The 26812-nt window shown below is 41.7% G+C and overlaps 1 protein-coding gene across 1 annotated transcript in view; it reads left to right on the top strand.

The window, feature by feature from the left end:
- The window catches only part of FBXL17 (F-box and leucine rich repeat protein 17), a 1470176-nt gene extending 1457356 nt beyond the window's left edge, over positions 1–12820 (top strand). The window contains exon 9 of the mRNA XM_069226350.1: positions 10147–12820. Within this exon, the coding sequence (XP_069082451.1) occupies positions 10147–10284 (138 nt within the window). The 3' untranslated portion in view covers positions 10285–12820. The remainder of the gene's footprint in view (positions 1–10146) is intronic.
- Positions 12821–26812: the final 13992 nt, after the last annotated feature.

The raw sequence follows: 26812 nt of genomic DNA, 5'->3' as shown, positions 1-26812 counted from the left end.
GAGTCCAGGGTTTCTTGACTTGCATGACTCAAGTCTTTTTACCCAGTCGCCCTTGCAAACCTTTTGCTAAAAACACATTTTCTTCAGGTTTCTGTGAAATCAGCAGGGAGCCACAAATTTCTTACCACCCAGTATTCCTCCAGGCCTTGCAATAAAAATGTTACCTCATATGCGTCGGTAGGCCTAGTGCCTACGACATGAAAGGGCCTAAAACAGAACATGGCCGCATCAAATGTTTCCACTAAATACAGACCTTTTTTTAAAATGTGGGTAGCTGAGGATTTTGAGCCCTAGCTCAGCTGGCACCTAAGTAAACCTGCACATTTTTGAAAACTCAACACCCAAGGGAGCCACGGGTGGCATAACTTGTGTGTCTGCTACCATTTTTCTTTATCCTTGTAAACCTCAAATATTGGCTAAAACACATGGTAAACCTCAAATATTGGCTACAACACATGTTTTCCACACATTTCGATGAGGAAAACTTCTGGAATCTACAGGGAACTACAAATTTCCTACCACCCAGCATTCCTTCAAATCTTCAGATAAAAATGGTAATTCACTTGTGTGGGTAGGACTAGTGCCCCCAACACAAAAGGGCCCAAAATGCATTATGGAGACATCAACACTTCCTGTAAAAAAAATGCTCTAATTTGGCAATGGGGGAAGATGCGGTATTTGGCGTAGGCTTGGCGGCCACCCAGGGGAAGCTACCAAACCCAGACATTACTGAAAACTAGACACACAGGGGGTCCACAGTGGTGTGCCTGACCTGGATCCCACAATACGTGCTTACCTACAATGCCCTGCAAGTCCCAACTTTTACCTAAAACTGCCCATTTTTTTTTAGTTTTTGAGCCTATTTTTCCCCTGGTGTCTAGTTGCCTTTCTGTCCCCAGGGGCAGATTGTGGGTAAATATCCTCAATATACCCATAAGGATGGGGAGCAGAAAGACTGATGCACCTATTCTGGGGTAGGAACACATAATGATGCCTGTGGGGTGTATTTAGTGTGGTTACCCAAATTCTGTCTCTGGGGGACAGACAGGCCACTAGTCACCGGGGGGGGGAGTATTAAAAAAAATAAAGGAAAGGGGGTGGTAAGGCCAGGCATTGTGCCTTACTCTCACCCCAGAACAGATGCCTCAGTTTTTATACCCCCCTCAAACCTCCCTTCCCCACCCCCCCAGCCAGGCGAGGGGGGGGGGATTGAGGGTGTTTAACCAAAATCTACTCCAGGGGACAGAAAGGCCAGTAGACACCAGAGGAAAAATATTTCTAAAAATAAAAAAGGGTAGGGATGGCTCACTGGGGCATTGTGTTGGGCTCCCACTCCAGAACAGGTGCATTGGTCTTTCTACATCCAGCAGTGCATTGAAGGTGTTTATCAGAAAGGTCACTAGACACCAGGGGAAAAATAGTCCCAAAAAATAAAAAAGCGTTGGGGCAGCTAACCCAGGCATTGTGTCATGCTCCCACCCTAGAACAGGTGCATCAGTCTTTCTGTTCACTGGGTGGATTGAGGGTATTATCCAAAATCTGCCACTGGGACACAGAAAGACCAACAGATACTAGGGAAAAAATATTCCCAAAAATAAAACAGGTGGTGGGGCAGCTCTCCCACGCATTATGCCTTTCTGCTAATCCAGAATGGGCAGAACAGTTTTTCTGATCTCCCAACCACTTTTTTATATGGCACATAAAATCCTCTCTGGTGTCTAATGGGCTTTCTGCCCTTCCCCTGTGGGCAGATTGGAGGTAAAGACCACTTATCTTCCCACACGCAGTAAGACTGTTACAGTAATTTTGGGGGTGGGTCCTCGGCCAGACATCTGGACAGGACACCCACGCCCGTTGCGGCAGTAAAATAAAAGTCCCTTTTGTCTAGTGAGCTCCCTGCCCCCCTCGGGAGGCAGATCAGAGGTGGAAGTCCTCCTTTTGCCCTTCGGTGGGGCAGAAAGACTGTTGAGGCCATTTTGGGGGCAGGGGGGTGTAACCTGATATGTGGGAGAGCAACCTGTATCAATTGATATAACACACAAAAAAAACCTGGTGTCTAGTCCCGGGGGTGGGGGCAGAAAGACTGTCTATGCATTTGTTTGGAGGTGGGGGCTAGGCCTGATGTGTGGGAGGTCTGCTTCCACCCCTCAAATGTTGATATATAATCTTCTTTGGGGTCTAATGGGGTCACTCTCTTCCTCTGTCCCAGCCCTTTTTCTGTCTCTCCCTCACAAACAAACACATATCTCTCGCTGGACCTCCTTCTCAGTTTCAACTTGCCCTTCAACATCATCTATCCCTCTCACCTGCTGTACATCATCAGTTTCTCTTAACCTATCTCACACATCCTTACCTCTATATAAACCTTACCGCTTTCACACTCTATTTCACATCTTTCAAATTTCTCATTTTCCTCTATCATTTCTCCTTTTACCCTTCACCCCCACTCTTCCTTTCTCTCTTCCCCTCTACACTATTTACCTCACCTATTTATCTATACCGCTTCTCATTTTGCTCTCTCTCTCCCTTTCATCTGTTTTTCTTCAAGTCTGTGTCTATGCCTACCTCTTGCCGCCTTTATATCATTCAAATTCTTCTTTTTCTCTTTTTGTACTTTCTCTGTCTCACCGCTTTAAGTACTGTACTAGTCTGTCTTTCTGTACATTTGCTTCTCCCTGTTTCTATTTCTTTCTACGTCTCTACAACACTCTAAACCTTTACTTGTTTCTCCACCTCCTTTTCTCTACTTCGATCTTCCTCTTTCTATCTCTCTTTAGCTCTCCTTTCTTTAACTACTTCACTTAAGTCTATCTTTTATATCTTCCTACATCACCTCGTTCTCTATTCTCTTCAACCTCTATTTTTACCTGTTTCCCTATATTGTTCTCTTTATGTCCCTAATCATCTCTTGGATCATGCCTGGTCCTAATGCTTTTACTCATCAGGATCACATGTAACTGTCTGGCCAGAGAAGTGCTCACGTATAAAAAGAAGAAGAGGGACAATGCAGGGGAAGAGAAATTAGGAGAAACTTATTTTTACCAATGAATTGTGAAAAATACTACGAGCAGCGCTCCGATTTTAACTGTTGCAGTAAGAACACCAGTCATGAAGGGGCTACACATGTGATTACAAACACTCTGCAATTACTAGTGATATCTGCGTATGTGTTACTTTAATATTATACACTAGTCCACAAAACATCTAAGTATATTTTTCGTACAGTGGGAGTAACAAGCAGGTTAGATATAGAATTCCACATCAAATGTTGTCAAGTTAAAAAAAAAAAAAAAAGCTATATCTGAACTTAAACAGAAATGGCTTTATCAGTACTCATTCAAGCTTTCGTTTGGCATTACAGGGAGGATGGACACCAGTCATCTTGAACTTCTGGTTGATTTTCCACCCCACCCGAAGTTTTTTCTGAAGGTTTAACATATTATTCAGTATTGTTTGGCATCAAAATGGTGTGAATGAGTTGAAAAGGGGTAATTGTCAGATGTGGCCTCTCTATCAGGATCCGCATTACGATCTCTGTGGCCCACCTCCAGGGAGCTCTAACTTGAGATGCTATTAAAGCACTGAGGTTTAGAGAGGCCAGGTGAGGGGTAGGGTTTGGGAAGAGGTTACCAGGAAAGGAGACCTGAAAAGGAAAGAGTTAAACAAACATATACAGTTACACACTGTAGGAAGGATTCAGCAATTGCTCCCTTCAGGGTCAAATATGAATTGATCACAATGAAAATATGAATATGAGCAATTAGAACTCAGGCGCCTTAGACAATGTTCTTATCTCCAAGGTTTGGTCATGGGTATAAATGATACACTACCATGAATACACACTCTGACACTCTTCTTAAAGTTTTCTATATCCGTTGTAAAGTGTGGCTCAAGCACAATCTTGAACACAGAATGAAACATAAATCCTTCTCACACTCTCAAACGCCGTACGGTGACTAATTAAAATGCTTAATACACCGTTCTTAGCAAAGTAATGGCCAGTTGAAACAATAAGAGTCTTGCGGCATGTGACAAGGCCAGTACAGCACACTAATGCCAATGTACACCAATGCTGCCATATTTGTTCTCCTCTTAGTGTCACTGCACTGAGGATACTATGTGGGAGAATTGCAGCGGGTAAAAAGAATCACCCGATATCCACCCAGTGATGCGCCGATAAAAGGCTTTCTTACCGTTAAGGCCCATCTGGCCTTACTTGCTCGGGGTCTCAAGTGCTGCCCAACTACAGAAATGCCCCCAAAATCAGGAAACTCTGGACGGAAGCCTCAGCTTGCATCAGTGAATGGAGAATAGTGAGCGCATCTTCCGGAACGGGGACGGTTTTATGCATCCTGACACACCCATTATAGCTGCCCACCGAAAATCCTGGGATAAGTAGTCCACAGTGGCTGCTGCAGCCTATGCCAGGAAAAAAGGTAACATATAAACATATAGAGGAAGAGCAGGCACTTCACAACACATACAAATAGTACAGGTATTATAGGGAACCCTCTAAAAGCAGCATGACTACCAGCGCGCCACTGTAACAGCCTCATAGGCCTACCCACAAAGCAGACCTGCGAATATTGGGTACTTGGCACATGGGGGTTGCTCCAACTAATGGGCCTCAAAATATATTTTGCCCAGGACACAACACATCCTTAAGATGTCCCTGAGCAGCTGACCAGTTATCCTGTCATTCTTACCGGTAAAAAGGTCAACATCCTAATGTTCACTCATTGAGCATTTTATTTTCAATACTGCAGTGCTTCACTATCTTGTCCCTGGTAAGAAAACATATATATGTATTGTTAGAAATTGGGTCTCTAGTTGGCATAGGTATACACTCTTGTCCAAGTACAGAGCACAATCTTAGTCAGAGTCGCTACAAAACCTAAATTATCCTGTGTTCTCCCTCTGGTATCTTGGCACACAGCAGGCAGGCTTAACTTAGAAGGCAAAGTGTAAAGAATTTTTGCAACAACTCATACAGTAAGAGAAGTGAAAATACCACAAAAATACTCCATACTAGCTTAGGAAAATAGATAATATTTATCTAAATAAAATAAGAATAAACACACAAAAAATCCAAGATGCACAAGTCAAGATATTACTTTTTAAAGGTTCATTTGAGTCTCACTCCTTAGGAATCAGTGGTTGTATCCTTGTAACACACAGCACCTTGGATGCCTCAAAAATAACGATGCATGGGGGCGCAGAGGAGGAAATGCGTTAAAAAGAGGTGCTGCTTCAAATTTTCATGCGTGGCACAGATGATGCGTTATTTCTTTCCACGCTGCAAGGTGATGCGTCGATTTCCAGAAGTCCAGCCTTGGTTCCTCACTGCAGTGCAGAGATATTTTGACTCCTTGGACAATGCGTTAAAAACCCTTGACGTGCTGGTAAGAAGGAGCAGGCACTGCGTTGATCCAGTAGGCGATGCAACAATTTTTCCGCTGAAAGATAGGGGCTGCAACAATTTCTGCAGGCGTTGCGTCGATTTTCCGACACGTGGGGATTTTCTTCTCTTTGGTGAAGTCTTTTTGGTCCTGAGACTTCAGAACAGGAAGCAAGCTCAATCAAAGCCCTTGGAGAGCACTTGTGGGGAAGACAAAGTCCTTCCAACAGAGTTGGGGTCCAGCAGGCAGCAGGGCAACAAGCAGGGCAGCAGCAGTCCTTCCAGCAAAGCAGTCCAGATGAGTCGTTTGGGCAGCCATGCAGTCCCTCTGACAGAGTCCAGTTGTAGATCCAAAAGTGCCTGATTTGCTGGGGTCAGAGACCCAGTATACATATCCAAAAATGCCTTTGAAGTGGGGAAAACGTCAAGGAGTGGTTTTGTGGTGCACATGTTACCCCTTCCACCCAGGCCTTTCTGCCCAGATCCCTGCAGGGTGTTACCAGTCCTTTATGTGAGGGTGGGCCACTGGCCTTTGAAGTGTAAGAGAGAGCTCCTTCACTCTTCTGCCCTGAGAAAACCCCATCTGTATACAGATAAATGCAGATGAAGCTGAGTCTCCTGTGTTTATGGCTTTCTGGGTGGACTGCACAAAAGGAGCTGTCAACCAGCACAGACCAGACCTGGATTGGAGACAGGCTGTAAGGTGCAGATGGCAGTAAGTGCAGAGAAATGCCTACTTTCTAAAAATGGCATTTCTGAAATAGTAATGTAAATTCCAATTTCACCAGTAAGTAGGATTTCTTACTACCATTCCAACCATACCTAATATAAAAAGTCTGATCCTCTCAGATTGGAAACTACCAATTACAAGCATAGAAGGGAATCTCTAATGGTGCCCAATGGGAGGAGCAGACTTGACAGTAGTGAAAAATTACTTTGGGAGTTTTTCACTACCAAGACGTGTAAAACCTATAAGTATACGTCCTGCCTATTACTTACATAGCATCCAGCCATATGGTTTACCCAAAGCCTACCTCGGGTGACTTATGTGTGAGAAAAGGGGAATTTAAGGCTTGGCAAGTACTTTAAATGCAAAGTCAAAGTGGCAGTGAAACTGCACACACAATCCTAGCAATGGCAAACCTAAGACATGTTTAGGGGGCTACTTATGTGGGTGGCACAATTAGTGCTGCAGGCCCACTAGTAGCATTTAATTTACAGGCCCTGGGCACCTCTAGTGCGCTTTACTAGGGACTTCTAGGTAACTCAAATATGCCACTTGGGTATGAGCCCATGTTACCATGTTTAGGGGAGAGGGCACAAGCACTTTAGAACTGGTCAGCAATGGTAAAGTGCGCAGAGTCCCAAAATCAGCAAAAGGGAGATCAGAAAAATGGAGGAAAGCAGGAAAAGAGTTGGGGGAAGACCACCCTAAGGCTGTCAGGTCTAACACATATAGCTTGAGGATCACCAAAATAATATGGTTTGGAGCAAACAGTTTGTCAAAAGCACTTTTGTGATTTTAGGGACTTCTGGTATGTTTACTATTTATTTATTCTGTTTTCTGGATTATCAGACAGAGTGTACTTTCAGATTTGAAAATAACAGCCAGTTATTTCCCTACAAATGACCATGTAGCAAAATATTTTTTTTTTACTCAAACTGGGCAAGGCTTTATTAAGAAAGAAAATACTTGTTTAACCTGGATGCTCAAACCAGCAGCTCTTAACAGTGCATCTCTAAAGGCTGAATTTTCTTGGCTAGATTAATAAAGGTTTGCACATTCCAGTTTGTGACACTGTACACCAGGCATAGATTGGCGCCTCATGATTAGAAGCTGTCTTTATAGTATATGTGCAGGCAGACTAGCTAGAGTACTAGCGGGTGCTGCACAAAAAAACAGGGAGCAGCGGTTCAAACGACTCTGTGGAGAGCATGCTAAACTTATGCCACCTTCTGAGTGGCTTTGCTCCAGAATGTCCTTCCCTAGCATTTATGCTATCTGCAAATGAGGGACTGGCTATGATTTTTTAATGGGTGCTATCAAAAATCCACCACAATCACGATTACAGGGGCCCTTTGAGTATCTGTCTATAGGTCATGAAGGATGATTTTATGCCAAATATCTGCTTCTGATTTTTTTCCCTACAATGTGTGTTACTCAGTCCGATATGTAGATATTTCTAAACTCGCTCTGATCTGTTGTGTCATGTATGCCATGCTTATGCAAAGCCGTGTCCCTTTATCTTTGAATCTTCAGTTAGCAGCCCTTAATCTTCCACAGCACTATATTCCATAAAACAAAATAAAGCCCGGAGGCAGCCATCTCTCACAGAGAAGGGGCATCTGTTCGGAGTAAGCAGAGCACTGACCTGGCTGTTGCAAAATACAGTTGTGACTATGTATACACAGCATGAGGGTCCAGCCTGAGAGTTAGCATAATCTTGCCGTATCCAAATCTCCAATAGTAGGATTATGTTTCTTAGACCAACTGGGAAGGGGAATGGCATACAAGTGTCCCTATTTAGTTTTCAAAAATAGCACTGTCCCTCTGAAAAATAAGTACATTTAAATCAGGTGGCTCTTAGATGATTGGGACCTGCAAACCAATTTTGTAATGTATGCAATATATCATTATTCGCTATCAGTTCTTATCGACCTGCAGGACTTTGGCTTCACAGTGATGTCTTACATCAGGAGTTGGGGGCAGCTGATGTAGGACAGTTTATGGTATGCTGCAAGGTTGCTGACGACACATATGAAGGAAGGTGTTTTTCAGAAAAAACAAACACTTATGTAGGCATCTACAGGTCTGACTACGTTGCCCGTCGTGGTGTCACACAAATCTGACGGATCAATCAGGCTCTGTGTGGACCTCCCTAAAATTAATGATATGTTGGCCAGGCAGGCTAAAAAAAAAGTCACTCTGCACATGTGTCCTTTCCTGAATATATCTTCTTGCACATATCCCACACATACACTGAAACAGATCAGGAGGACAGGTGTTCTCTTACATCGCTCCAAGACCGTGAAACAACCTCCCACTCATCATCAGAGCCTCCTCCTCTCTTCTTAAGGTCTCTAAGAAACTGAAGACCTGGCCTTTCAATTAACCAACCTTCTAAAGGAAGGGCCAGGCACACACACATGCTCAGCACCAGGATACCCTTGCAGGTGATAGAGCACTTTAAAAATACACATAAGATAACATCCACTCATCATCTGCTTACCTCATGTCCTCTATGACCTTACTTGTGTACAGAATTACGCAGTTAACTTTTGTTTTTTTCTGTGTGCATTGGCAATGTTTTTAAGACTGCAGGCATGAACAACTTTCAGTAGGATATCCTGGCTTATAGGGTGACAGAGAAGTAACAAAACTCCACAGTGAAGCAATATTGGTGGTAAGAACATTGTCAGCTCCACCTAGAGAGTACCAGTTCCATCTGTAAGTCCTCATCGCCTGGATAACATATGTGAAAGTTAGATGCATCTATGGCTGGATCACATAGAAAAGGTGGCTTTTACCACTTGGCGGCACTGTAGGTACACTGACATATACAGTTCAGTATACTTGCAGATGGGAAGATTGGTCCGTAGGATTGAAAGAGAACAGGGAAACCAGATCATTTGATTCATTATCCTGTTATAAGCAGGAAATAAGATTTGCACTTTAAGCAGAAATATAAGCTCCGAGGAAGTCCAGGTGACGAGAGTGGACGAAACACATGCTGGCCAGAAGTGCTTTGAAGAAAAAAAGAAAGATCAAAATAACAGAACTCAGTCACAGAAGCATCTTGTATTCTTCAGTGTGCATTCAAAGATTTTGGAAATATCTCTGTAGTGCACATGACATTTATGTTGGAAATGACAATCACGAAAGATGTTAAAAAAGTAAAAGAGACAAAAGAGAAGTTGATGGAGTCTAATATGCAAATTCCTCCTTCTAACAAATATCAATTGTTCAGTTGACAATTACTCCAAATGAGTACCTAATTTTTCAGTAACGTCCTGAAATAAAGAACAGTTGTTCATTTGTTTAGAGGGGTGAGTGCCAAAACATGTTTGAGGAACCTAGAGAATGCATCAGGTATGACCCGTTCCTTTAGATATTTGACACTAAAATTATATTATCCACACCATTGACTCCAGTGCCCATGGTGTGAAAACTCCACTGGGCTAGGTGCAGTAGGGGTAGAAATGTAATAATGTTCTTTGTCTCAATAGTGATCTCAAGAGCGCATATTCTGATGCTGAGTGAGAATCATTGCTAAGTTGACAGATCTTTTTTTCTATTAAATATGTTGCTGGACGATGTCATTGTTGAGTGCACTGATTAATGCAGATGAATGTCATAGGATTTCGCATGAAAAGATATATTGATAACATGTGGGGAAGTATAGTGTAAGCACTGAATAATCCTTCAGTCATGAAGAAAGAATGGATGGATCCTTCAGTCATTAAGAAAGAATGGATGGCAGAGGATCGTGATAAAGCTGACTTCTGTTCCTCATGGGTTCCAATTTATAGCTGTTAGGTGATACTGAATACAGACACCTAAGGTGTTGTAGGTGCATTGAGGTTTCTGTTGTTTAAGGTACACCTTAAGAAAATGTGTTCCATCAGTAAAATGTACATCGAATGAATACTAATGTGCATGCCAACTGGTAATCATACACCCTGACCTGCATACTAATATAGTCTTTGTATTCCTGTTTTTTATATCTGATTGTTTTATTTACCTGTAGGTAAATGAAGTCACTGTGGAGCAGCTGGTGCAACAGCATCCCCACATCACCTTTAGCACTGTACTTCAAGACTGTAAGAGGACTTTAGAGCGAGCCTATCAAATGGGTTGGACACCAAACACCTCTTCAGCCTCATAACACTCAGAGGAAGTTGGAACGATGCAAAGGCACTGCCAAATTGGGATGTCTCGAAGTATTTTCATGGCTTTCTTATATGCTTTCTTTTTTCAGTTCATGTCATAATCTCTTTAAAAAAATTGCAAATTGATAACAAACAGGTTTCTTCCTATAAAAACGTTACTGTCATGTGTCTGTCCGGAGGCTTGTAGAGGAATTCCTTTCCGTTTTCTAACCATGTTGGGGTTTTTCCTGAGATTTCGATTTGTTTGTTATAGGTCCTAATTACTGGATCAAGTCTAATCAATGAAGTGTGCGTGATGTAGAGGTTGATGATGTTTAACCATACCTGTTCATAGTTTTATTTTAGTTATGATCAGGGAAGCTTTCATCTTTGGAAGGAATTTTTTCTACTCTAAGAATTGTGCCTGGATCAAAATGTCAATTAGCTAGGTATCTCCTTTCCTCGTTCTGAAGTCATTGCAATGAGTAAAAAGTATCAGGCGAGGACGAAAGGGATGTCCATTTGCTTTGTAGCGACAATTTATTTGTTCATTCGTAGTTAATTCCTACAGGATAAATTGTAATACTCTTTAGTATTGCAGTGAACCTTTCAAATGTTCTTCAAAATGTGAATGAAAATTCCACTACTGTTAAAACAAATGAACATTTCACAGGTAAATTTTTGCTAAGTATGATGCATTTTTAAAACCCCTCCTATCCCCTCAATGTGAACTCAGACACACAGATCCACGAATTTAAAATTAAATGAAGACCAAATTGATAGTTTAAATGGCTTCTAAAAACATCTAACTCGATTGTGGCAATTATTAGAGTCAAAGTATGATTTGACGTCTCTGTGGTAGTGTTTCTGTTTATGCCTTTATACTTTTGGAGTCATGTCACCAGCTCGTACTCATTAAACTGTTTACTAACAAATTGCTTTGCTGAATTATTTTTATTTTTAGCTGCACTTTCTCCTGTGGCCAGAGACAGATTCTGTTTCCCTTGGCCTTTTTCTTAGCTTACAGAAAATATGAAACTGGTAGCCACTAAAACATACGACATTGTTATATTAATATTGAAAGGGAATAGCGGATCTGATGGGGTTGCAGGCCTAAGGATGACCATGCTTTAATGACAGCCCCGGGAATTGATGCGCCCTGTGGACAGGTAGCTGTCCGAGCATACCATCCCCTGTAGAATTTACTATCCTCTGTTAAATTGCAATCCTTGAAATCTGAAAATCTCCTAAAACACAGAGGAGAGATCACGCCATTTTTCATGAGACGAAATGCAGACTGCATTCAAATGCTACGGTGAAGCAAGCACCTCCGCTGGTTTTAATTTGCAGCTTTTAGCAAGTATTTGAAACTGATATTTTAAAATGCATCATAGCCCTTATATATGTCTTAAGTGAAAGGCATTTATTGTTGGGAAACACTGTTAGGCAGTTTATCATCGTTGGATCTGACGAGTTAGGGTGAAATGTATTCGCCCTTGCAATAGAGATCTGCCAAAGATATTTTTTCCATTTTCTGGTAGCTAGCCTGAAAAGCAACCACTGATATGTCCTTCTTAGTCCAAGCCTGGATGAGAAATTTGCTTTGGTCTTTGCAAATACTATAAAATGACACTAAACTTGAGCAGATGATTAGGAAGACATGTTTTGCCCATATTCTCAACTACAACTTTACTAAACATTCCTAATGGCTGCTCACTATTTCTGTGGACAAACTTTTTTTTTGTTAGGAATACAAAAATTTTATTCAATGTACGTAATGACACTTTGTGATTTCCAATATGATTGAGCCTTTTTCTTAGGCTGATTGCTTTCTCATATGCTGAATGTTGTGATGTTTATAAAACCTACTTTATTTTAGCCGTAATTATTTTGCCTTCTTTTTACCCTCTCTAACCCCCAGAGCTTGTAGTGGTATTGTCGAGAACACATCTTGTGTAAGGATGGTGCTCCTGTAAATATTCTTTACATTTTATTCTGTCACTTAAAAATTGTATAATAGAGTTTTAGTCCCCATAGATTTCTGAGACGGCAGTTTTGCAACTGTCGTTTCAAGTGCGTAAAAATGTTTAATATCTTGAAAAAGGTGTACAACCATGGTGTGTGAAACAAAATGTTTGTGAAAGTAAAAATTCAAATTTATAGGTGGAAAGGACGCATTGAATGATTTACAGAATTAAGTTGAGTACACAATAGTAATGTTTAACATACATATACTTATTTTGCTTTCTGATGTGAAGTTGTTTCTAGACTCTCCAGGTGAAAAACTGAACTTTTACCATTTGGGATTTTCAGTACTTGCAAAAGTATGTTACTAATCGAGATGTCCTTATACAAAATACACCTTAAACGTATCAGATCCTCTGTTATGCCATAAAGCATACCTTCTTTAGACAATTCACGTTTTGTTTTGATTATATTATGCTGAGTTCAACTCTACACCACAAACTAATGTGAACCGTTTAAAACAGAGCTTCTTACTTGATCCAAAATGGCAGCCATGTTTTCAAAATAAAAAACATGAATGCGAACGCTTCTGTGTGTGCAGTTGTAATTTCTATTTGGGATACATCGTTTAGTACTCTTTGAAGCCAGCAAAGGAAGGGGGTTTCTATCAGTTTTACGAAACATAATTTTACAAGGTCTGCAGGACTTTTTTCGCATCATATGGCATTCCGATTTTACTCTCATTATGCTTCGTGGTACAAAAAACGTGGTTGAGTGTTTCACTTGCCCAGCATAGCTAAGTCCAAATTGACCTGAGCCATTGTTGATCCAGGCAGTATCCTACTAGGTGTGACCAATACATGAACATGCTTCCAAAATTCTAGTGTCTCCACCCACTTTGCCTACAGAATGACTGTAATACTGAACGCTGAGTGACAAAAGACATGATGCATAAGCTATTTTGTATATCTCTGGAATTCAACACTGTCCACACATTCTACACTTTAGATGTTTATAAAGCATTCAGTTTTTTATTTAATTTTGAAACATAGTGTATGCTTAAACTTAATGTAGATTTATAATCCCCGCTTAGAGTGACACACTCTTTGAATAGGCTTATATCTCAGTGTTCTGCTACTTCCCTTTCTAATAACTCTAAGTACTCTTGTTTGATTTGATAAAATGAAGGAAGCACCTTCAAGGAGTCTCGGTAATATAAAGCTCCTCGCTTAAACTCCTCTTCGCTGGTAGAATTGTGTTAGATCTGGCGCTTTTTGCAGGGTCATCCCCAAAACCTTTTGCCTCCTTCCTCCTATTTTTTCTGGCCATTGTTTATTGGGTTTAGGACTCTGGGCACTTTACCACTGCTAACCAGTGCTAAAGTGCATATGCCAATTGTGTACATTATATTGGTGATTGGCTTTTCCATGATTGGCATATTTGGTTTACTATTATGTCCCTAGTAAAGTGCACTAGCGGTGCCCAGGGCCTGTAAATCAAGTGCTACTAGTGGGCCTGCAGCACTGATTCCACCACCCACATCAGTAGCCCTGTAAACATGTCTCAGACCTGCCACTAAAGTGTCTGTGTGTGCAGTTTTAAACTTCCAGTTTGACCTGGCAAGTGGCCCAAACCTTCCCTTTTTGTACATGTACTCCACCCCAAAGTTAGGCCCTAGGTAGCCCGATGGACAGGGTGCAGTGTAGTGTCTGTTAAAGGTAGGACATGTACTAATCTGTTTTACATGTCCAGAAAGTGAAATACTGCTAAATTCACTTTTCACTGTTGCAAGGCCTGTCTCCCTCGCAGGTTAACATAGGGACTGCCTTTAAGTGTCATAAGTATAGTTTCCCATTGGGAGCAGAAAGAGATGTGGAGTTTGGGATCTCTGAGCTCACAATTTTAAAATACATCTTTTGGTAAAGTTGTTTTTTAGAATGTCAGTTCAAAAATGCCACTTTTAGAAAGTGGGCATTTTCTTTCTTAACCATTCTGCGCCTCTGCCTGCTTGTGGAATCCATGTCTGGTCAGACGGACAGTTGGGCTGTTTGTGAATTCTCTTTAGACAGTGACGCAAAAGGAGCAGGGGTTTAGCCTGCATATCATGATGAGTCTCCTGGGCTAGAGTGGGGAGGTAGGAGCTGACACTTACACCTGAAAGGACTATACCTGTCCTCACACAATGCAGTCTCCAACTCTCTGGTGTGTGTCTGGGGCAAGGCCTGGGCAAGGCAGGATCTTGTGAACAATAGAGACTTTCCTTTGGAGTTTGCCTACTTCAGAGACAAAAAGGAGTACAAGTAGTGGACCCAAAACCCCAGACTTTCAGATCATTTATGGACCAAGAGGAACCTCTGCCAAGGAGAAGAGCTTGATGCGTGAGGAGGACCTGCCACTCTGCCTGTTGCTTTGCTGTGCTAGCCTACTGCTGCTTCTGCCTAAGAGGGAAAGGACTGAACTCTGCTTTGTGCAGTCCTGTTGGGGAAGTATCTCCAAGGACTGAGCTTGCCTCCTGTTAAGAAGTCTCAGGGACAACAAAGACTTCACTTACCAGCCTCTAGGTCTACTTGCTGTGGATCCTAGCTCACCAGGTGGTGCCTACTCCTGTCTCTGGTCCCCTGGGAGTGAAAGCTGGTGGAAACACAGGAAAAAACTAGTGTGCCGATTCTGGACGACGCTCAGACCGATGCCATTGCTTGAGCTTGTGACAGCTCCTGCAACCGAAGATGTGGTCCCCACCGCAGTGCGAGGACCCTGCTGATATCACAGGCCTGACACCACTGCAGCCCAGCTGACATGCCGTGACTTTGTGAGTACAGAGTACGTGTCACCGATGTCCGTGACACCCAACTCCGCTGCGGCACCCGCAGCCCCATAGCATGACCGCGACCCGGTGAGGTTGCCCCACCACATCTTGACCCTCCAGACATCAACCTACGCTTCGCACTGACACTGCATCACCTCCCCTGCTCCTCAATAATGAACCAATGGCACACTGGAGCCAGCGACACCTCTCCTCCCCGACTCCGTGCACCAGCTTATTTCTTTGTTACCAGAGTTACTGTAGCTGGGGGTCCGTGTGACACCGTGACCGGCGCCATTGGCGTCTGATTGTTGAGAGTAACTTTTCACGATGCCACAATAACTCTAAATTGAAACATTTGTGTTTTTAAGCACTATTTTCAAGAATCATCTTTGAAAATGTATAACTATGCTTGTGTATGTTGGATTTTTGTCATTTTGGTCTTGTTCGATTTAGATAAATATTGACTATTTTTCTAAACTGGTGCTGAGTCCTTTTGTGGTGTTTTCACTGTGGTACTGTGTGTGTTTGTACAAATACTGTATACAATGCCTCTGAGATAAGCCTGCCAAGCTTCCAAGGGGGTGAGCAGGGGTTATCTGAGCTGTGTATCTCCTTACCCTGACTAGAGTGAGGATCCCTGCTTGGACAGAGTGCAAATTGACTGCCCACCAGGGACCTCGTTTCTAACCAATTGAATTTTGTATCTTAGGTTCTCTCTTCTCATTGTCATGCATTCTACTTCAGCTCAACACCGGTCCCTCTATTCCAGTGATGACATTGGTGGTTGCCTAACATCTGGATAGCACTGGCATATTCTGCACTAAAGAGTACATGTGCATTTGCTTTGGCATAGAACAACAGCTTAAACAACGGTTAAGGCTCTCAGGTTAGGGCACAGCCCAGAAGTGCCTCAACCCCTGCTCAGACCAAGTAAAGTCAAAATCTTGCTGCATGTAGTACTTTGACTTCACCTTACCAGACAGGTGCACTATGCAATAATATACTCCAGTCCTTCTTAACCTGTGGGTCTGTGATTCATACTCGGAGGCGCAGACTGCTTATATTATTAAATAATATTACCTGAAAAATAAAGTGTAAATGAAAACTAAATTTTTTAAAACATTCTGTAAATATGAAGGAATTTGAAATTAGAAACTAAACATTGTCAAACTGATTTGTGGTAATAGCAGTGCAGGTGCATCAAACAGAATTTAGTATGGACTATTCATTTTAGAAAAGCCCAACCCTTTTCATTAAAATTGGTATTTTTTGTGTATTGTTTGTGAATTAAATAAAATATATCATTGTATGCCTATTTGTTTGATGGATGCTTGTTTCTATATTTTGTGTATTGTTTTTCATTTCAAATCATTCAAATTGCTTATGCCTTGGTCCCCGGATTCCAATAATGACTCAGTGGGGATCCACTGGTTCCAGTAATTATTAAGTGAGGGTCCTTAGAAGTCAAAAGGTTAAGAACCACTGATAAACACCATAAACCTCATAAAAGGTTACACACCTATATAGTCTTTGCTGTGGTGAAAAACACAGCACATCACTGAAAAACAATTCAGTACATAAGGCACAATGTATCAGTCGGTGAATGCTTAATATTTTAGTCCTAAATATAAAGCTCAGGAATCAGTTAGAATAAATGCAGCATGGGGAAATTTAGTATAGGTCCAGAACAAGCAGAAAATCAGTAGAGAAATGGGCAGCATACCTAGGAGAGACCCATAAGAATCTTGCTCACCCCCATAACCAGGGCCATTTACATTACATTTTACAAGGAACAGTAATGAAAATCGCAGTGTCAGCAGAGTGTGAGCACATTGTCAAATCACAGTAGAGTAATTTAAAACGTCTTATGTTGCCGCCATGCTAGCACTAGGCCCCTACATCAACAATACTATGAAACTCCTTTGGCCTAATATCATTGGATGTGTCAGGACAAATGGTGTTACATAAACAATGGAAAGACTCGTAATTTCTGCAGCTTGCAAGCAGGAAGAGCCTTGAAAAGCAGCCAGTGGCTTCTTCTGAAGATCTTCAAGAAAACATGTCATCACAAAACATCTGTGTATGTTTTGCACGATGTGGTGTCAATGAGAAATACAAACACATGATGAAAATTATGGATGCTCCAAGAACCAAAATAAAGTTGAGGCCTAGTCTGGCCTATGTCAGATAACCAAGGTTCTATACATCAGCATTATCATTTCAGTTGCAAAACGGTTCATAGTAATAGACAAACATGAATTTCTCAGAAAATAGCTTCAACAAATGTGGCAGTAGTACAAAGTACATTGGTCAAATAAACATGATAATCAGTTTCTTATCCACAGTGGATCACTCATCTGTGATCGCAGTAGCAGGATCTCCCTGTCCCTTGTGCAGTCATAACCCACACTACCCATGGCATCTTTTGTGCCATCTCCAATCTTCTTGCTGGAAAGCAGAGAACTCAGTGGACACACAGCCAAGGTATCAGAACCAAGTATGTTCAAAGATGGCTTCAAGAGGGATCCTATCAAACGCTAAACTCAACTCCTTTTAATTATTTCCTTAAAAAATGATTAGTAGTTATGTGAAGTTGAAAAAAACAATAAAACAAAATAATTTGGCTAAAGTTAAATATATGTTCAGCCTGTGTTGGTAACACGCTCAGTATGTGTGGGATATACAATAATGCAGGCACAGATATGGTACTAAATAACATATATCCATTGTATTTGAATCTAAAATTGTATGTCGTCATGCCCAAAACAGTTAGCTGAAGGTATTTGAAACTGTCACCGTTTTATTTTAGAATGGAAACCAAAAAAGTCATGACAACCATTTTTATACATGAGTTTGCATCAAGGGGTGGGTGCTGGTACCTGGGTGGCCGGTCTGGTCTCAGTTTTGGGGATGGGGCTGGATGTTATCAGGGCGGCAGGTGTTAGTGGCTTGCATGTACTCCGGTCCTATACTGGTGCGAATGGATAGAACAGGGAGATTCCCGCACCTACGGCGGCGAGCTTTAGTCACAATCTATTGCCTGTATAAATAGCACTCCAATGGTTGTCAATGTTCTTATTGTTATCTGTGATTTGCCTAAGTTATATACCTGCCAACAAAACATTGTACAAACACGCTGATCCTCAGGTGTGGTTTGAAGAGATATGGAAGTATTTGTCGTCCTTCAAATTGTTTGTAGGCTTCAAGACTCTAATGTATGAACCCTCTCTTTAGACTTTGTATGTCCGTTAATCCTGCGTTATGTGAGTTCGGGCAAACTGTGGTTAAATACTCTAACTGGAGGGCTAGCTATCAGCTGTTTTGACGTCTACCTTCTTCCGATGTGCTCATACAATTAACTAGTAATTGCACAAATTTGTTATCCTAATGTTGATGTAAGTCAAAATGTTTCTGGAAATAATAATAAACAGATTTTTGAAAAAAATCAAGAGTTTGCATCAATACCAATACCAATATCAATACCTCTGAAACAGGTAATGGATGCTCCCAAGTTGTGCTACTACATACACACCAAAGGAAAAAGTGGTGAAGCAAGATGTCATAGTGCACAGCATGCACATAAGATTAAAAATAACCAAAAGCCATGCAGTTGTATGATGCGTGTTAGAAGCAACCATAAACATGAAGCACCAAAAAGGTATGTGGTATTAAATCAGTTGCTGAGAGCTGCATTATTCATCCCTTTAAGGGATAGTTAAATTCTAATGCACAATAGGTTCCAGGAACGAAAGAGACTATGGGCCTGATTAAGACCCTGGCGGTCTTAAAACTGCCATGGTCACGGTGGCGGTCGGACCGGCGCTAATGTAGCGTTCGACAGCCATATTATAACTGCTGCGCTAGTGCCGCAGTCAGACCGGCAGTTTACCGCCACCCGACGGTCTGATGGCCCTAATCTGCCAGGGCAGCACTGCACTAGGGATTACGACCCCCCTCTCCACTGGCGGTTACATGGCCATGTAAAGGCTGGCAGAGACGGGATGCAGGGTGCTTCAGAGGGGCCCCTGCAATGCCCTTGCACTTGGCATGGGCAGTGCAGGGGTCCCCCGGGGCAGCCCTGTCGCAAAGTTCACTGTATGTCTTGCAGACAGTGAACTCTGTGACGGGTGCTGTAGCACCAGTCACACTACAGCATTGCCGCCAGCTCAATTACGAGCCGGAGGCAATGCAGTAGGTTGTTTCACGCTCGGCTAGTGGGAATCTCATAATGGGGCCCGCAAGAAGGCAACCGATCTATTGGGACTCACACTGTCCGCCAAAGTCGTAATGACCCCCTATGTGTGTGTGTGTGTGTATATATATATATATATATATATATATCTGTTTGAAAATGGGTTATTGGTAAGGGCAGGTAAGTACCTACACTTAGCAATAGGCCACTAACCTCCACTTAAGTCCAGTTAGGTGTCAGTAAATTAAACCCAGCTCAACCCTTGGTAGCTTGGCAACAGAGACAGAGTGTAAAGCGTTAAAGTATCACAAAACAGTTATTAAATAAAACACAGGAAATATTTTAAAAATGCAAAATCAGTGTATGAAAATAGATTATATTTTTATCTTTAAAATGACACAAAAACTAATAGAATCGGATAAGGGGAACCGGAGATATGAATTTTTAAAGAATTAATTATTTCTAGTGCATAGAAGCAACTAGCACTCAAAGGGGGAAAAAAAAAGGTCACACTGGAAATGAACAAAGTCCAGAGTTCAGGCCATCCACAAGGTAACACTGCCACACTTACTTTCAGAAGTGTTTGATTCAGGAAAGTGGTCCACAGCACCAGCCAAGGGTTCAGAGGCCTCTTGGGGTCTGGGACGACAACTGCCACAATGCACCTCTTCAACTTATGGAGTTGCTCCAAGCGTCTCCAAACTTCTGGATCTTCTTCCAGAGGTCCTTTTTGTGTCCTTGAAGTGTCCACAACTTGATCCAAGGTTCCAGAAGCTCTGAGTTGCTCCTTGGGAGTTGAGACTACAATTCCCAGAATGCTCCTGGTCAGAATCCTCAACTGGCCACTGGACGCTGGTCAGCTGGGCTCTGCTTGCAGGACTTGATGCAGGGGACTCTGGGCAGCTCCTTTGTACCTGTAGCAAACAGGGAGTCCCTTCTTGAAGCAGTAGAAGACAGGTAAAGTCCTATTAGTGGTGAGGTCCAAGTGTGCAGCTGGTGCAGTCTACCAGAGTGCAGTGTCCAGGTCAGGGTTCCAGCAGGGCAGTCCTTCTTCTCCTGTAGTTCTTCCTTGTTGGAATCAGATAGGGATCTGAGGTGTGGGTGCAGGTCTGCCAGTTTTATCCTTGCTCCTGGGTGAAAAACAGGGGGGTCCTGGTTCTCCAATCAGGGGCAGGGTCCTTTCCGCTGTGATGACCAATTCCTGGGAAGCGTGGCAAAAATCAGTCCCAGGGAGCACCATTTCTCAAAAATCCATCATGGCTGAAAGTGAGTTTTGGAGGTTCTGGCTGAGCCCACCCACTGGTGTGGCTAAAAATCCTAAACGCACCCCTCTCCTGCCCTCTCCTAATCTAATCAAGGGGGCACCTAACTGTCCGGGTTTGCAGGATGTGAGGGTGTTGCTGGGTTGCTCCAAATGTTAATCTCTGCCTTTGAAGACTAGTTTGGCAGCCCTCCCCCTTCCTGCTTCACCATCTGCTGAGGGGAGATCTCCTCCCACAGGCACATCTTTGTGTGGAGCCAGGCCACTTCACACCTCATCAAGGCAGCCTGGCCAGGCTGCCAGAGGCTGGCCAATCAGAGCACAGCAGCAAAAACACTGCAGGGCTGAAGTTGGCAACTTTTCAGGTAAAGTTTAAAACTCTTTACCTGAACACGTTATATTAAATCCCACAACTGGAAGTTGTGGGATTTATTATAATAATTAATTTGATACCAAACTCTTAGTATCTGTTACTTAAGTGGACTTTAAAAATTTAAAAAAAGTCTCCCCATTCTAGCCTATGGAAGCCATTCACTACAATGAGGGAAACACAAATTTGGCTGTGTTACCTCACTAGGGCTTATAAAACTATTTTATAAGGTCCCTACTTATAGTTACATGTCACCCAGCCCTAGGGGCACCATAGGGGTGACTTATATGTAAAAATAAGGTAGTTTAAGACTTTGGAACTACTTTTAATTCCAAAGTCGAATTTGCATATAACTTTGATTTAAAAGCAGCCAGCAAGGCAGGCCTGCCTTTAAAATGACACTGGGCACCTCATCAGTGCACCTATGGGTGCACTACCTTTGCTGGGGTCCCTAAACCTCCATGCCGTACCATATACTAGGGACTCGGAGGTAGTTTGACCTAGCCAATTATAATTAGCCTAATTTGCATACTAATTTTACACAGAGCACAGGCCCTGGGACTGGTTAGCAGTACCCAGGGCACCATCAGAGTCAGGAAAACACCAGCAAAAAGTGGAAAATGGGGGCAAACAGTTAGGGGGCCTCTGCAAAAGCCATGTTCTCTCACAATATCTATATAAATGTATATATGTATAACCTACTGGTGCTCGTAAGGAACCTAGGACCAGATGTATCAAAACATTTTGCACCCCCAAACGATGCACATTACAAGATTCCACCATTTGCGAATGCAAAATAGCCTTTTACGATGTATGAAAGGCACTGCAGTCCAATTTTAGGGAATCACAATTTTTAGCAGTTCCCTAAAATTGCAACTCTGAATAGGGAATCGCTATTTGTGGTTCCGTAAATAGGAAATTGCAAATAGGGAATTCCTATTTGCAATTTCCTATGTACATGAATCAAGCATTTCCTAAATGTAAACTGGGCATTTAAAAAATGCAATTACCACCAACTCCAAGTTGATGGTAACCATGTGCACCTTTAAAAAATGCATTTTTTAAAGTGCCATGTAGTGCATACATGCCCTAGGGGCGTGTGTGCGCTACATGGCACTTTACATATGCACAGTTTTTTTGGGGGGGTGCATCAAAGGGGGCGTTAGGCACTTAGTACCCTTGTTTTTTGCATTACCTAATTTACGAATTCCTAATAGGAGTTTGCAAATTAGAAAATGCACAGCCATTCGGCCTTTTAGGTCCGTAGGAACGAATGGAGTCTCATTCCCTAATAGCGATTGCAAATTTTTAGAAATCGTTATTAGGGAATCGCTATTTTGTTACATTCCATTTTGCATTACCTAAATAGCGATTTCTTCAAAATCGCTATTTCGATAATGCAAAATGGAACTTTGATACATCTGGCACCTAGTTTTCATAGCAAAAACATTTTTTACTTGGCTAAATCCTTGGCTCTGTTTGATGAATCTTTATATTGCCCCAAAAAGTATGCCTAAGGATCTTGTTGTATATAGAATCCATGAAGCAGAGACTGAAAAGGGGAGGGGGGTTTAAAAAAAAAAGTGTGTTCCCTATTTGAATTTCCATAGGTATTTTTAACTACAGCCTGAACCGCTGGACAGAATTACATCAGATTTTGCAGAAGGGTATCCTTTGGTCCAGAAATCACACTTTTTGTTATTTGGTATAAATCCGTTCAGTAGTTTAATACAAATTAAAAGAAATCCAAATTTGCATATCTAGGGTCACGACGACTTTGCAAATAATCTCGTGCAGAGATCTGATTGTCTGGCAACACTTCAACCGGGAAGTGCGTCTAAAAGCGGCGCTAAAAAAGTATAAATATGAGCCAAAGAATTTTCACAGCACTCCACAAGTCCAATTATTTCTCCTTTATTTCATTAGCATAGCCACCAACGCGCTTCAACTCGCCTGGAGCCGTGATCAAGACTCCAGGCGACTTGAAACGCGTTGGTGGCTACGCTAATAAATTAAAGGAGAAATTATTGGACTTGTGGAGTGCTGTGAAAATTCTTTGTTATATATATATATATATATATATATACATATGTTAATTGCCTATTTGGCAGTTGCCAGTAGGTAGTTATAGGTTGACTTGCCTACATGTTTGACACTCTTTGACGAATCTTCACGAAATTTTCCAAAACACGTGTGTCGGTGATTGTTGTTGCGCATAGAAAGTTTTGGGTTGATCCGTCAAGTGGGGGGCAGGTAAAAAAAGTTGAGTTTCCTTGTTATTTTCCATAAGATCTTTTATTGTATCTCTCTGAGCACGAATACATCGCAAATATTAGTGATTTTTTCGCGAATGTGAGCACAAATAGAAGCGCTGTAATTGGCTGGCCACAACCTGACTAGAAAGTTGCGGCTGCCATTTTATCTTATCAGGAGGGTCCCAGGGGCTGAAAATAGAAATGAAAAGTGGTAAAGCGGGTCAAGGTGGAGGTAACCTGACCCCAGGGGTGTGATTAAGGGGGTGTTTTAGGGTAAAATAATGGGTTTAAAATGATTTTTCTTAATCATGCGTGATATCCTCGAATATCCTTGAATATTCAAGGATATGCAAGAAACAATTTAAAGAAATTCACAGACTCATTCTTACACTAATTCATTCACTCATACATGCACTCAGAGACTGATGCACCGACTCACACACCTACTCAGACACTCATGCACCCTCTCAGACCCACTCATAGACTCACACACCCACTCACAGATCCACTGACAGACAGGCCCTGTGGCCAACCCCTGCTGCGCATGGACAAAAGCTGTGTGCGGCACAGGGTTGGGTGCTTATAATGGCTTGGTTGCAGGCCCTGCAGCCAACCCCCACCGTGCACGACCTTTTGTACGAGTAAATTCAGAACCTAACTATAACGTCCCTGTCACATTTGTTTTTTTCAGTGAATAGATAGATGTACTGTTTCATCAAACATGGCTGCCACATGGGAAACAGTGTGCCATAAAGAACACTACATACAATAACAGATTACCAACTAGTATGTACAAATAGAAGGTCAAAAATTAAACCAGACTTTCCTACCAGTTGAGGTTAACATATAATTCAATAAAAATAATTACTGAACAAAATACATAAAAATAGAAAAATTATGCCAAATAACGAGCAAAAGAACATGGTTCAGGAACTAAGGTTGTTGAGTACTGCATTCCAATGTTTGTCATAGCTTACATATATCTTCAAATTATAGGACCTAAAAGCCGAAGTACAATAGATGTGGAGAAAAAGAGACACTATATGGAAGGTGTGTGGAAGAACTATTATTAAATAAGTGCAGTCATAGCAAATGAAAAAAGCACCAAACAATAGAGCAGTGAAAGCATCCAAAGGTACATGCCACATATGATGTTGCTCAATGTTCTCATTCAATTATATATCCAGTAGTATTCCTGGAGCAATTTGGCTAGAGCTCTAGATACTCTCTCACCCCCCCCCCACCCCCCCACCACCCCCCCCCCCCCCCAGTGGTGGTATAACATCCTCTGTCATTCTCCATTTTAAATCTAGGCGTGGCAATGTAATCTGATAATATCTGGGTATGGACTATTCAACATATAGACTCATGTATGTGGAGTGTAATCTGATGTTGTTGAAATAAACTACAATGGAGTGCAACATACTGTGTGTACTGTTGGATTTCAGTGCAAATAGAATACTACATCTTGGCAATGATTTGAACCTAGAACCACTTTTAAGGTTAGACCGTTTGCCAGGTGTTGGAATTATAGCAATTTACGGCTGCTCATTGGTATACTTTTTGGGGATCTTTTATGGTGCTCTTGTTCATTTCTCTAGAAGGAACAAATGCATTACTCTACAGGTGGTCAGGGAGGGGGGTTTGTGTGTTTTACTTAATGGACATTACATTCAACAATGTGTATCCTGGTGTGGGCTGCTATTGAACAGTCTCTGTGGACTATGCTCATACTATGCTGCTTTGTTCACAGTGCTTGTCTTCCTATGTCTGCTATCCTAATCCCTGTGTGGCTGTGCACCTGATAGATTTTCTGCTACAATCAATGAGGCAAATCTATGATGCTGTTTATTCAGTGGGCTTGTGTCTTCCTTGTACTCGAGGTGAGAGCCAGATCTGCTGCTAACGTTTCTCTGTGGCGCATGTGTATGCGCTGTCATTATTTGTCCCACTGACATATGTGGCCCCTGGAAACCTGCTGTTTCATTCCTTGCGTTCACTCCTGTTGTGTTCATCTCACTGAGGCATGGCACAAGCAGGGAGGAGCTAGTTTTCTCTTGAACCAAATGGAACAAATTGGATGGAGTCCCAGTTTACCACTAAAAGCAGAGAAAAACTAAGTTTAGTTTTGGGTTCAGGAATTCATTCAGATTTCATTCAGCAGTCAGCATACTTGTGAAGCTGTCAAGCAGATCAATTTCCACACCGATCTGCATGCCTTACTTAGTGAGCATTATGTTGGCTCATGTAAGAATATATAAATACAATCCTTTTAGTGTTGACTGTAGAATTTCTTGTTGAAAAACTAACCGTCTGCCTACTCATGCTGTAATACATTTATTTAAACAAGTATTATGTTTATTACCAAATATATCTGTACTGACCACTAACAGTCTTTACCATACAGTGCTTTACCACTTCACCACTCTTTATTTAAGTTTTAGGAAAACCTGCTAGGTAGTGGTGTTTGGATCAGAACTTTTAGTGCATATCTTGAATGCATAAATGGACCAGGTATTGACCATTTAAGTATCTTTGCCATATTTCATCTAGCGAGGGTGAAACCAAAACCCTGTCTTGTGGATAGTATTGTTAATGCACCTCCAACAAAAGTGAAAGAACAGTTATTCTCATTTCTGGGTGTTCTTGAATTCTGTTAAATGTTTTTTAAGTGGTTTGCTGGCCATACTGGGTGTCTCTAAATACTAATGAAAAAAGATAATTAACTTCATGTTCACGACAATGTCAGAACATGGTTGATTAGTTAAAGACATCTCAACGGCATTTGTATAAAAGCTGTTTGTAGAGTGGTGAGTAAGTTCTGCAAGAGTAGATGTCAGCTTCCATAGTGTGGCGAGTAAGTTGTGCAACAGCAATGTAACCTTCCATGGAATGGGTGCTCTTTTATTGCAAATGGGTGATAAATGTGAGTTCACAGTTGGTTTCCCTTCAACAGTGCTGAAACGGGTAGAATATATTACATCATTGACATAGAAAGGGAGTTTTGGCATGTGCTGTGGTGAAGAGTAAGCTGCATGTATTTGTGAGGGAAGCTTTTTTGCTTAAACATAGCTCTTCTCTCAATACTTAATATTTTTTAAGGGTAATACAATCAAGAACATAATCAATGCTAGGTTCAATTCAATTCTAAAATTAGGTTTATCTTTGAAGGCAGAAATGTTATGGTGGACTATTTGTCCAAACTGCTTGTATAGAAAGTTGAGATGGATATTGATGGCGACATGGGAGAGTATACCATTGCTAAGGTTCCCAACACTGGTGTGTGAGTGGCACGAAGATTTTCCAAAGAATATTGCTGAAATTCCACATAAAGTGTTGCAGCTAAAGTGTCAATACCATTGCAAAGATTCGGTTGGAAACAAGCAAAATACAGCCTGTGTCAAATAGGGACATAAAGGGATTTTGGTTAGTAAAAAGAGGGGCATAGCTGTTAATTACAGTTATTGCTTGGTCATCTCTAAAACTGAGGGGGGGGGAAACAGAACAAATCAGTTTGTTGATTCTGTTTCAAGGTGTCATTGGTAGAAACGGAGGTATCCAGTTCCTCATGTAAGATGGATAAAGAATGTTATCAGGACAAAGCAAGAGTCTCCTAGGGAGACCAGTGGATTAGCTCTTTAAAAAGCAAACTGACTGATTTTGTGCCTTGTGTTTAGAACACACCAAAGTAATTGG

Source organism: Pleurodeles waltl, chromosome 1_1 (genome assembly GCF_031143425.1).
Source record: "Pleurodeles waltl isolate 20211129_DDA chromosome 1_1, aPleWal1.hap1.20221129, whole genome shotgun sequence".
NCBI classification, from domain to species: Eukaryota; Metazoa; Chordata; class Amphibia; order Caudata; family Salamandridae; genus Pleurodeles; species Pleurodeles waltl.
The sequence above is the reverse complement of the archived record's forward strand: the minus strand, read 5'-3'. Positions and strand labels throughout refer to the sequence as shown.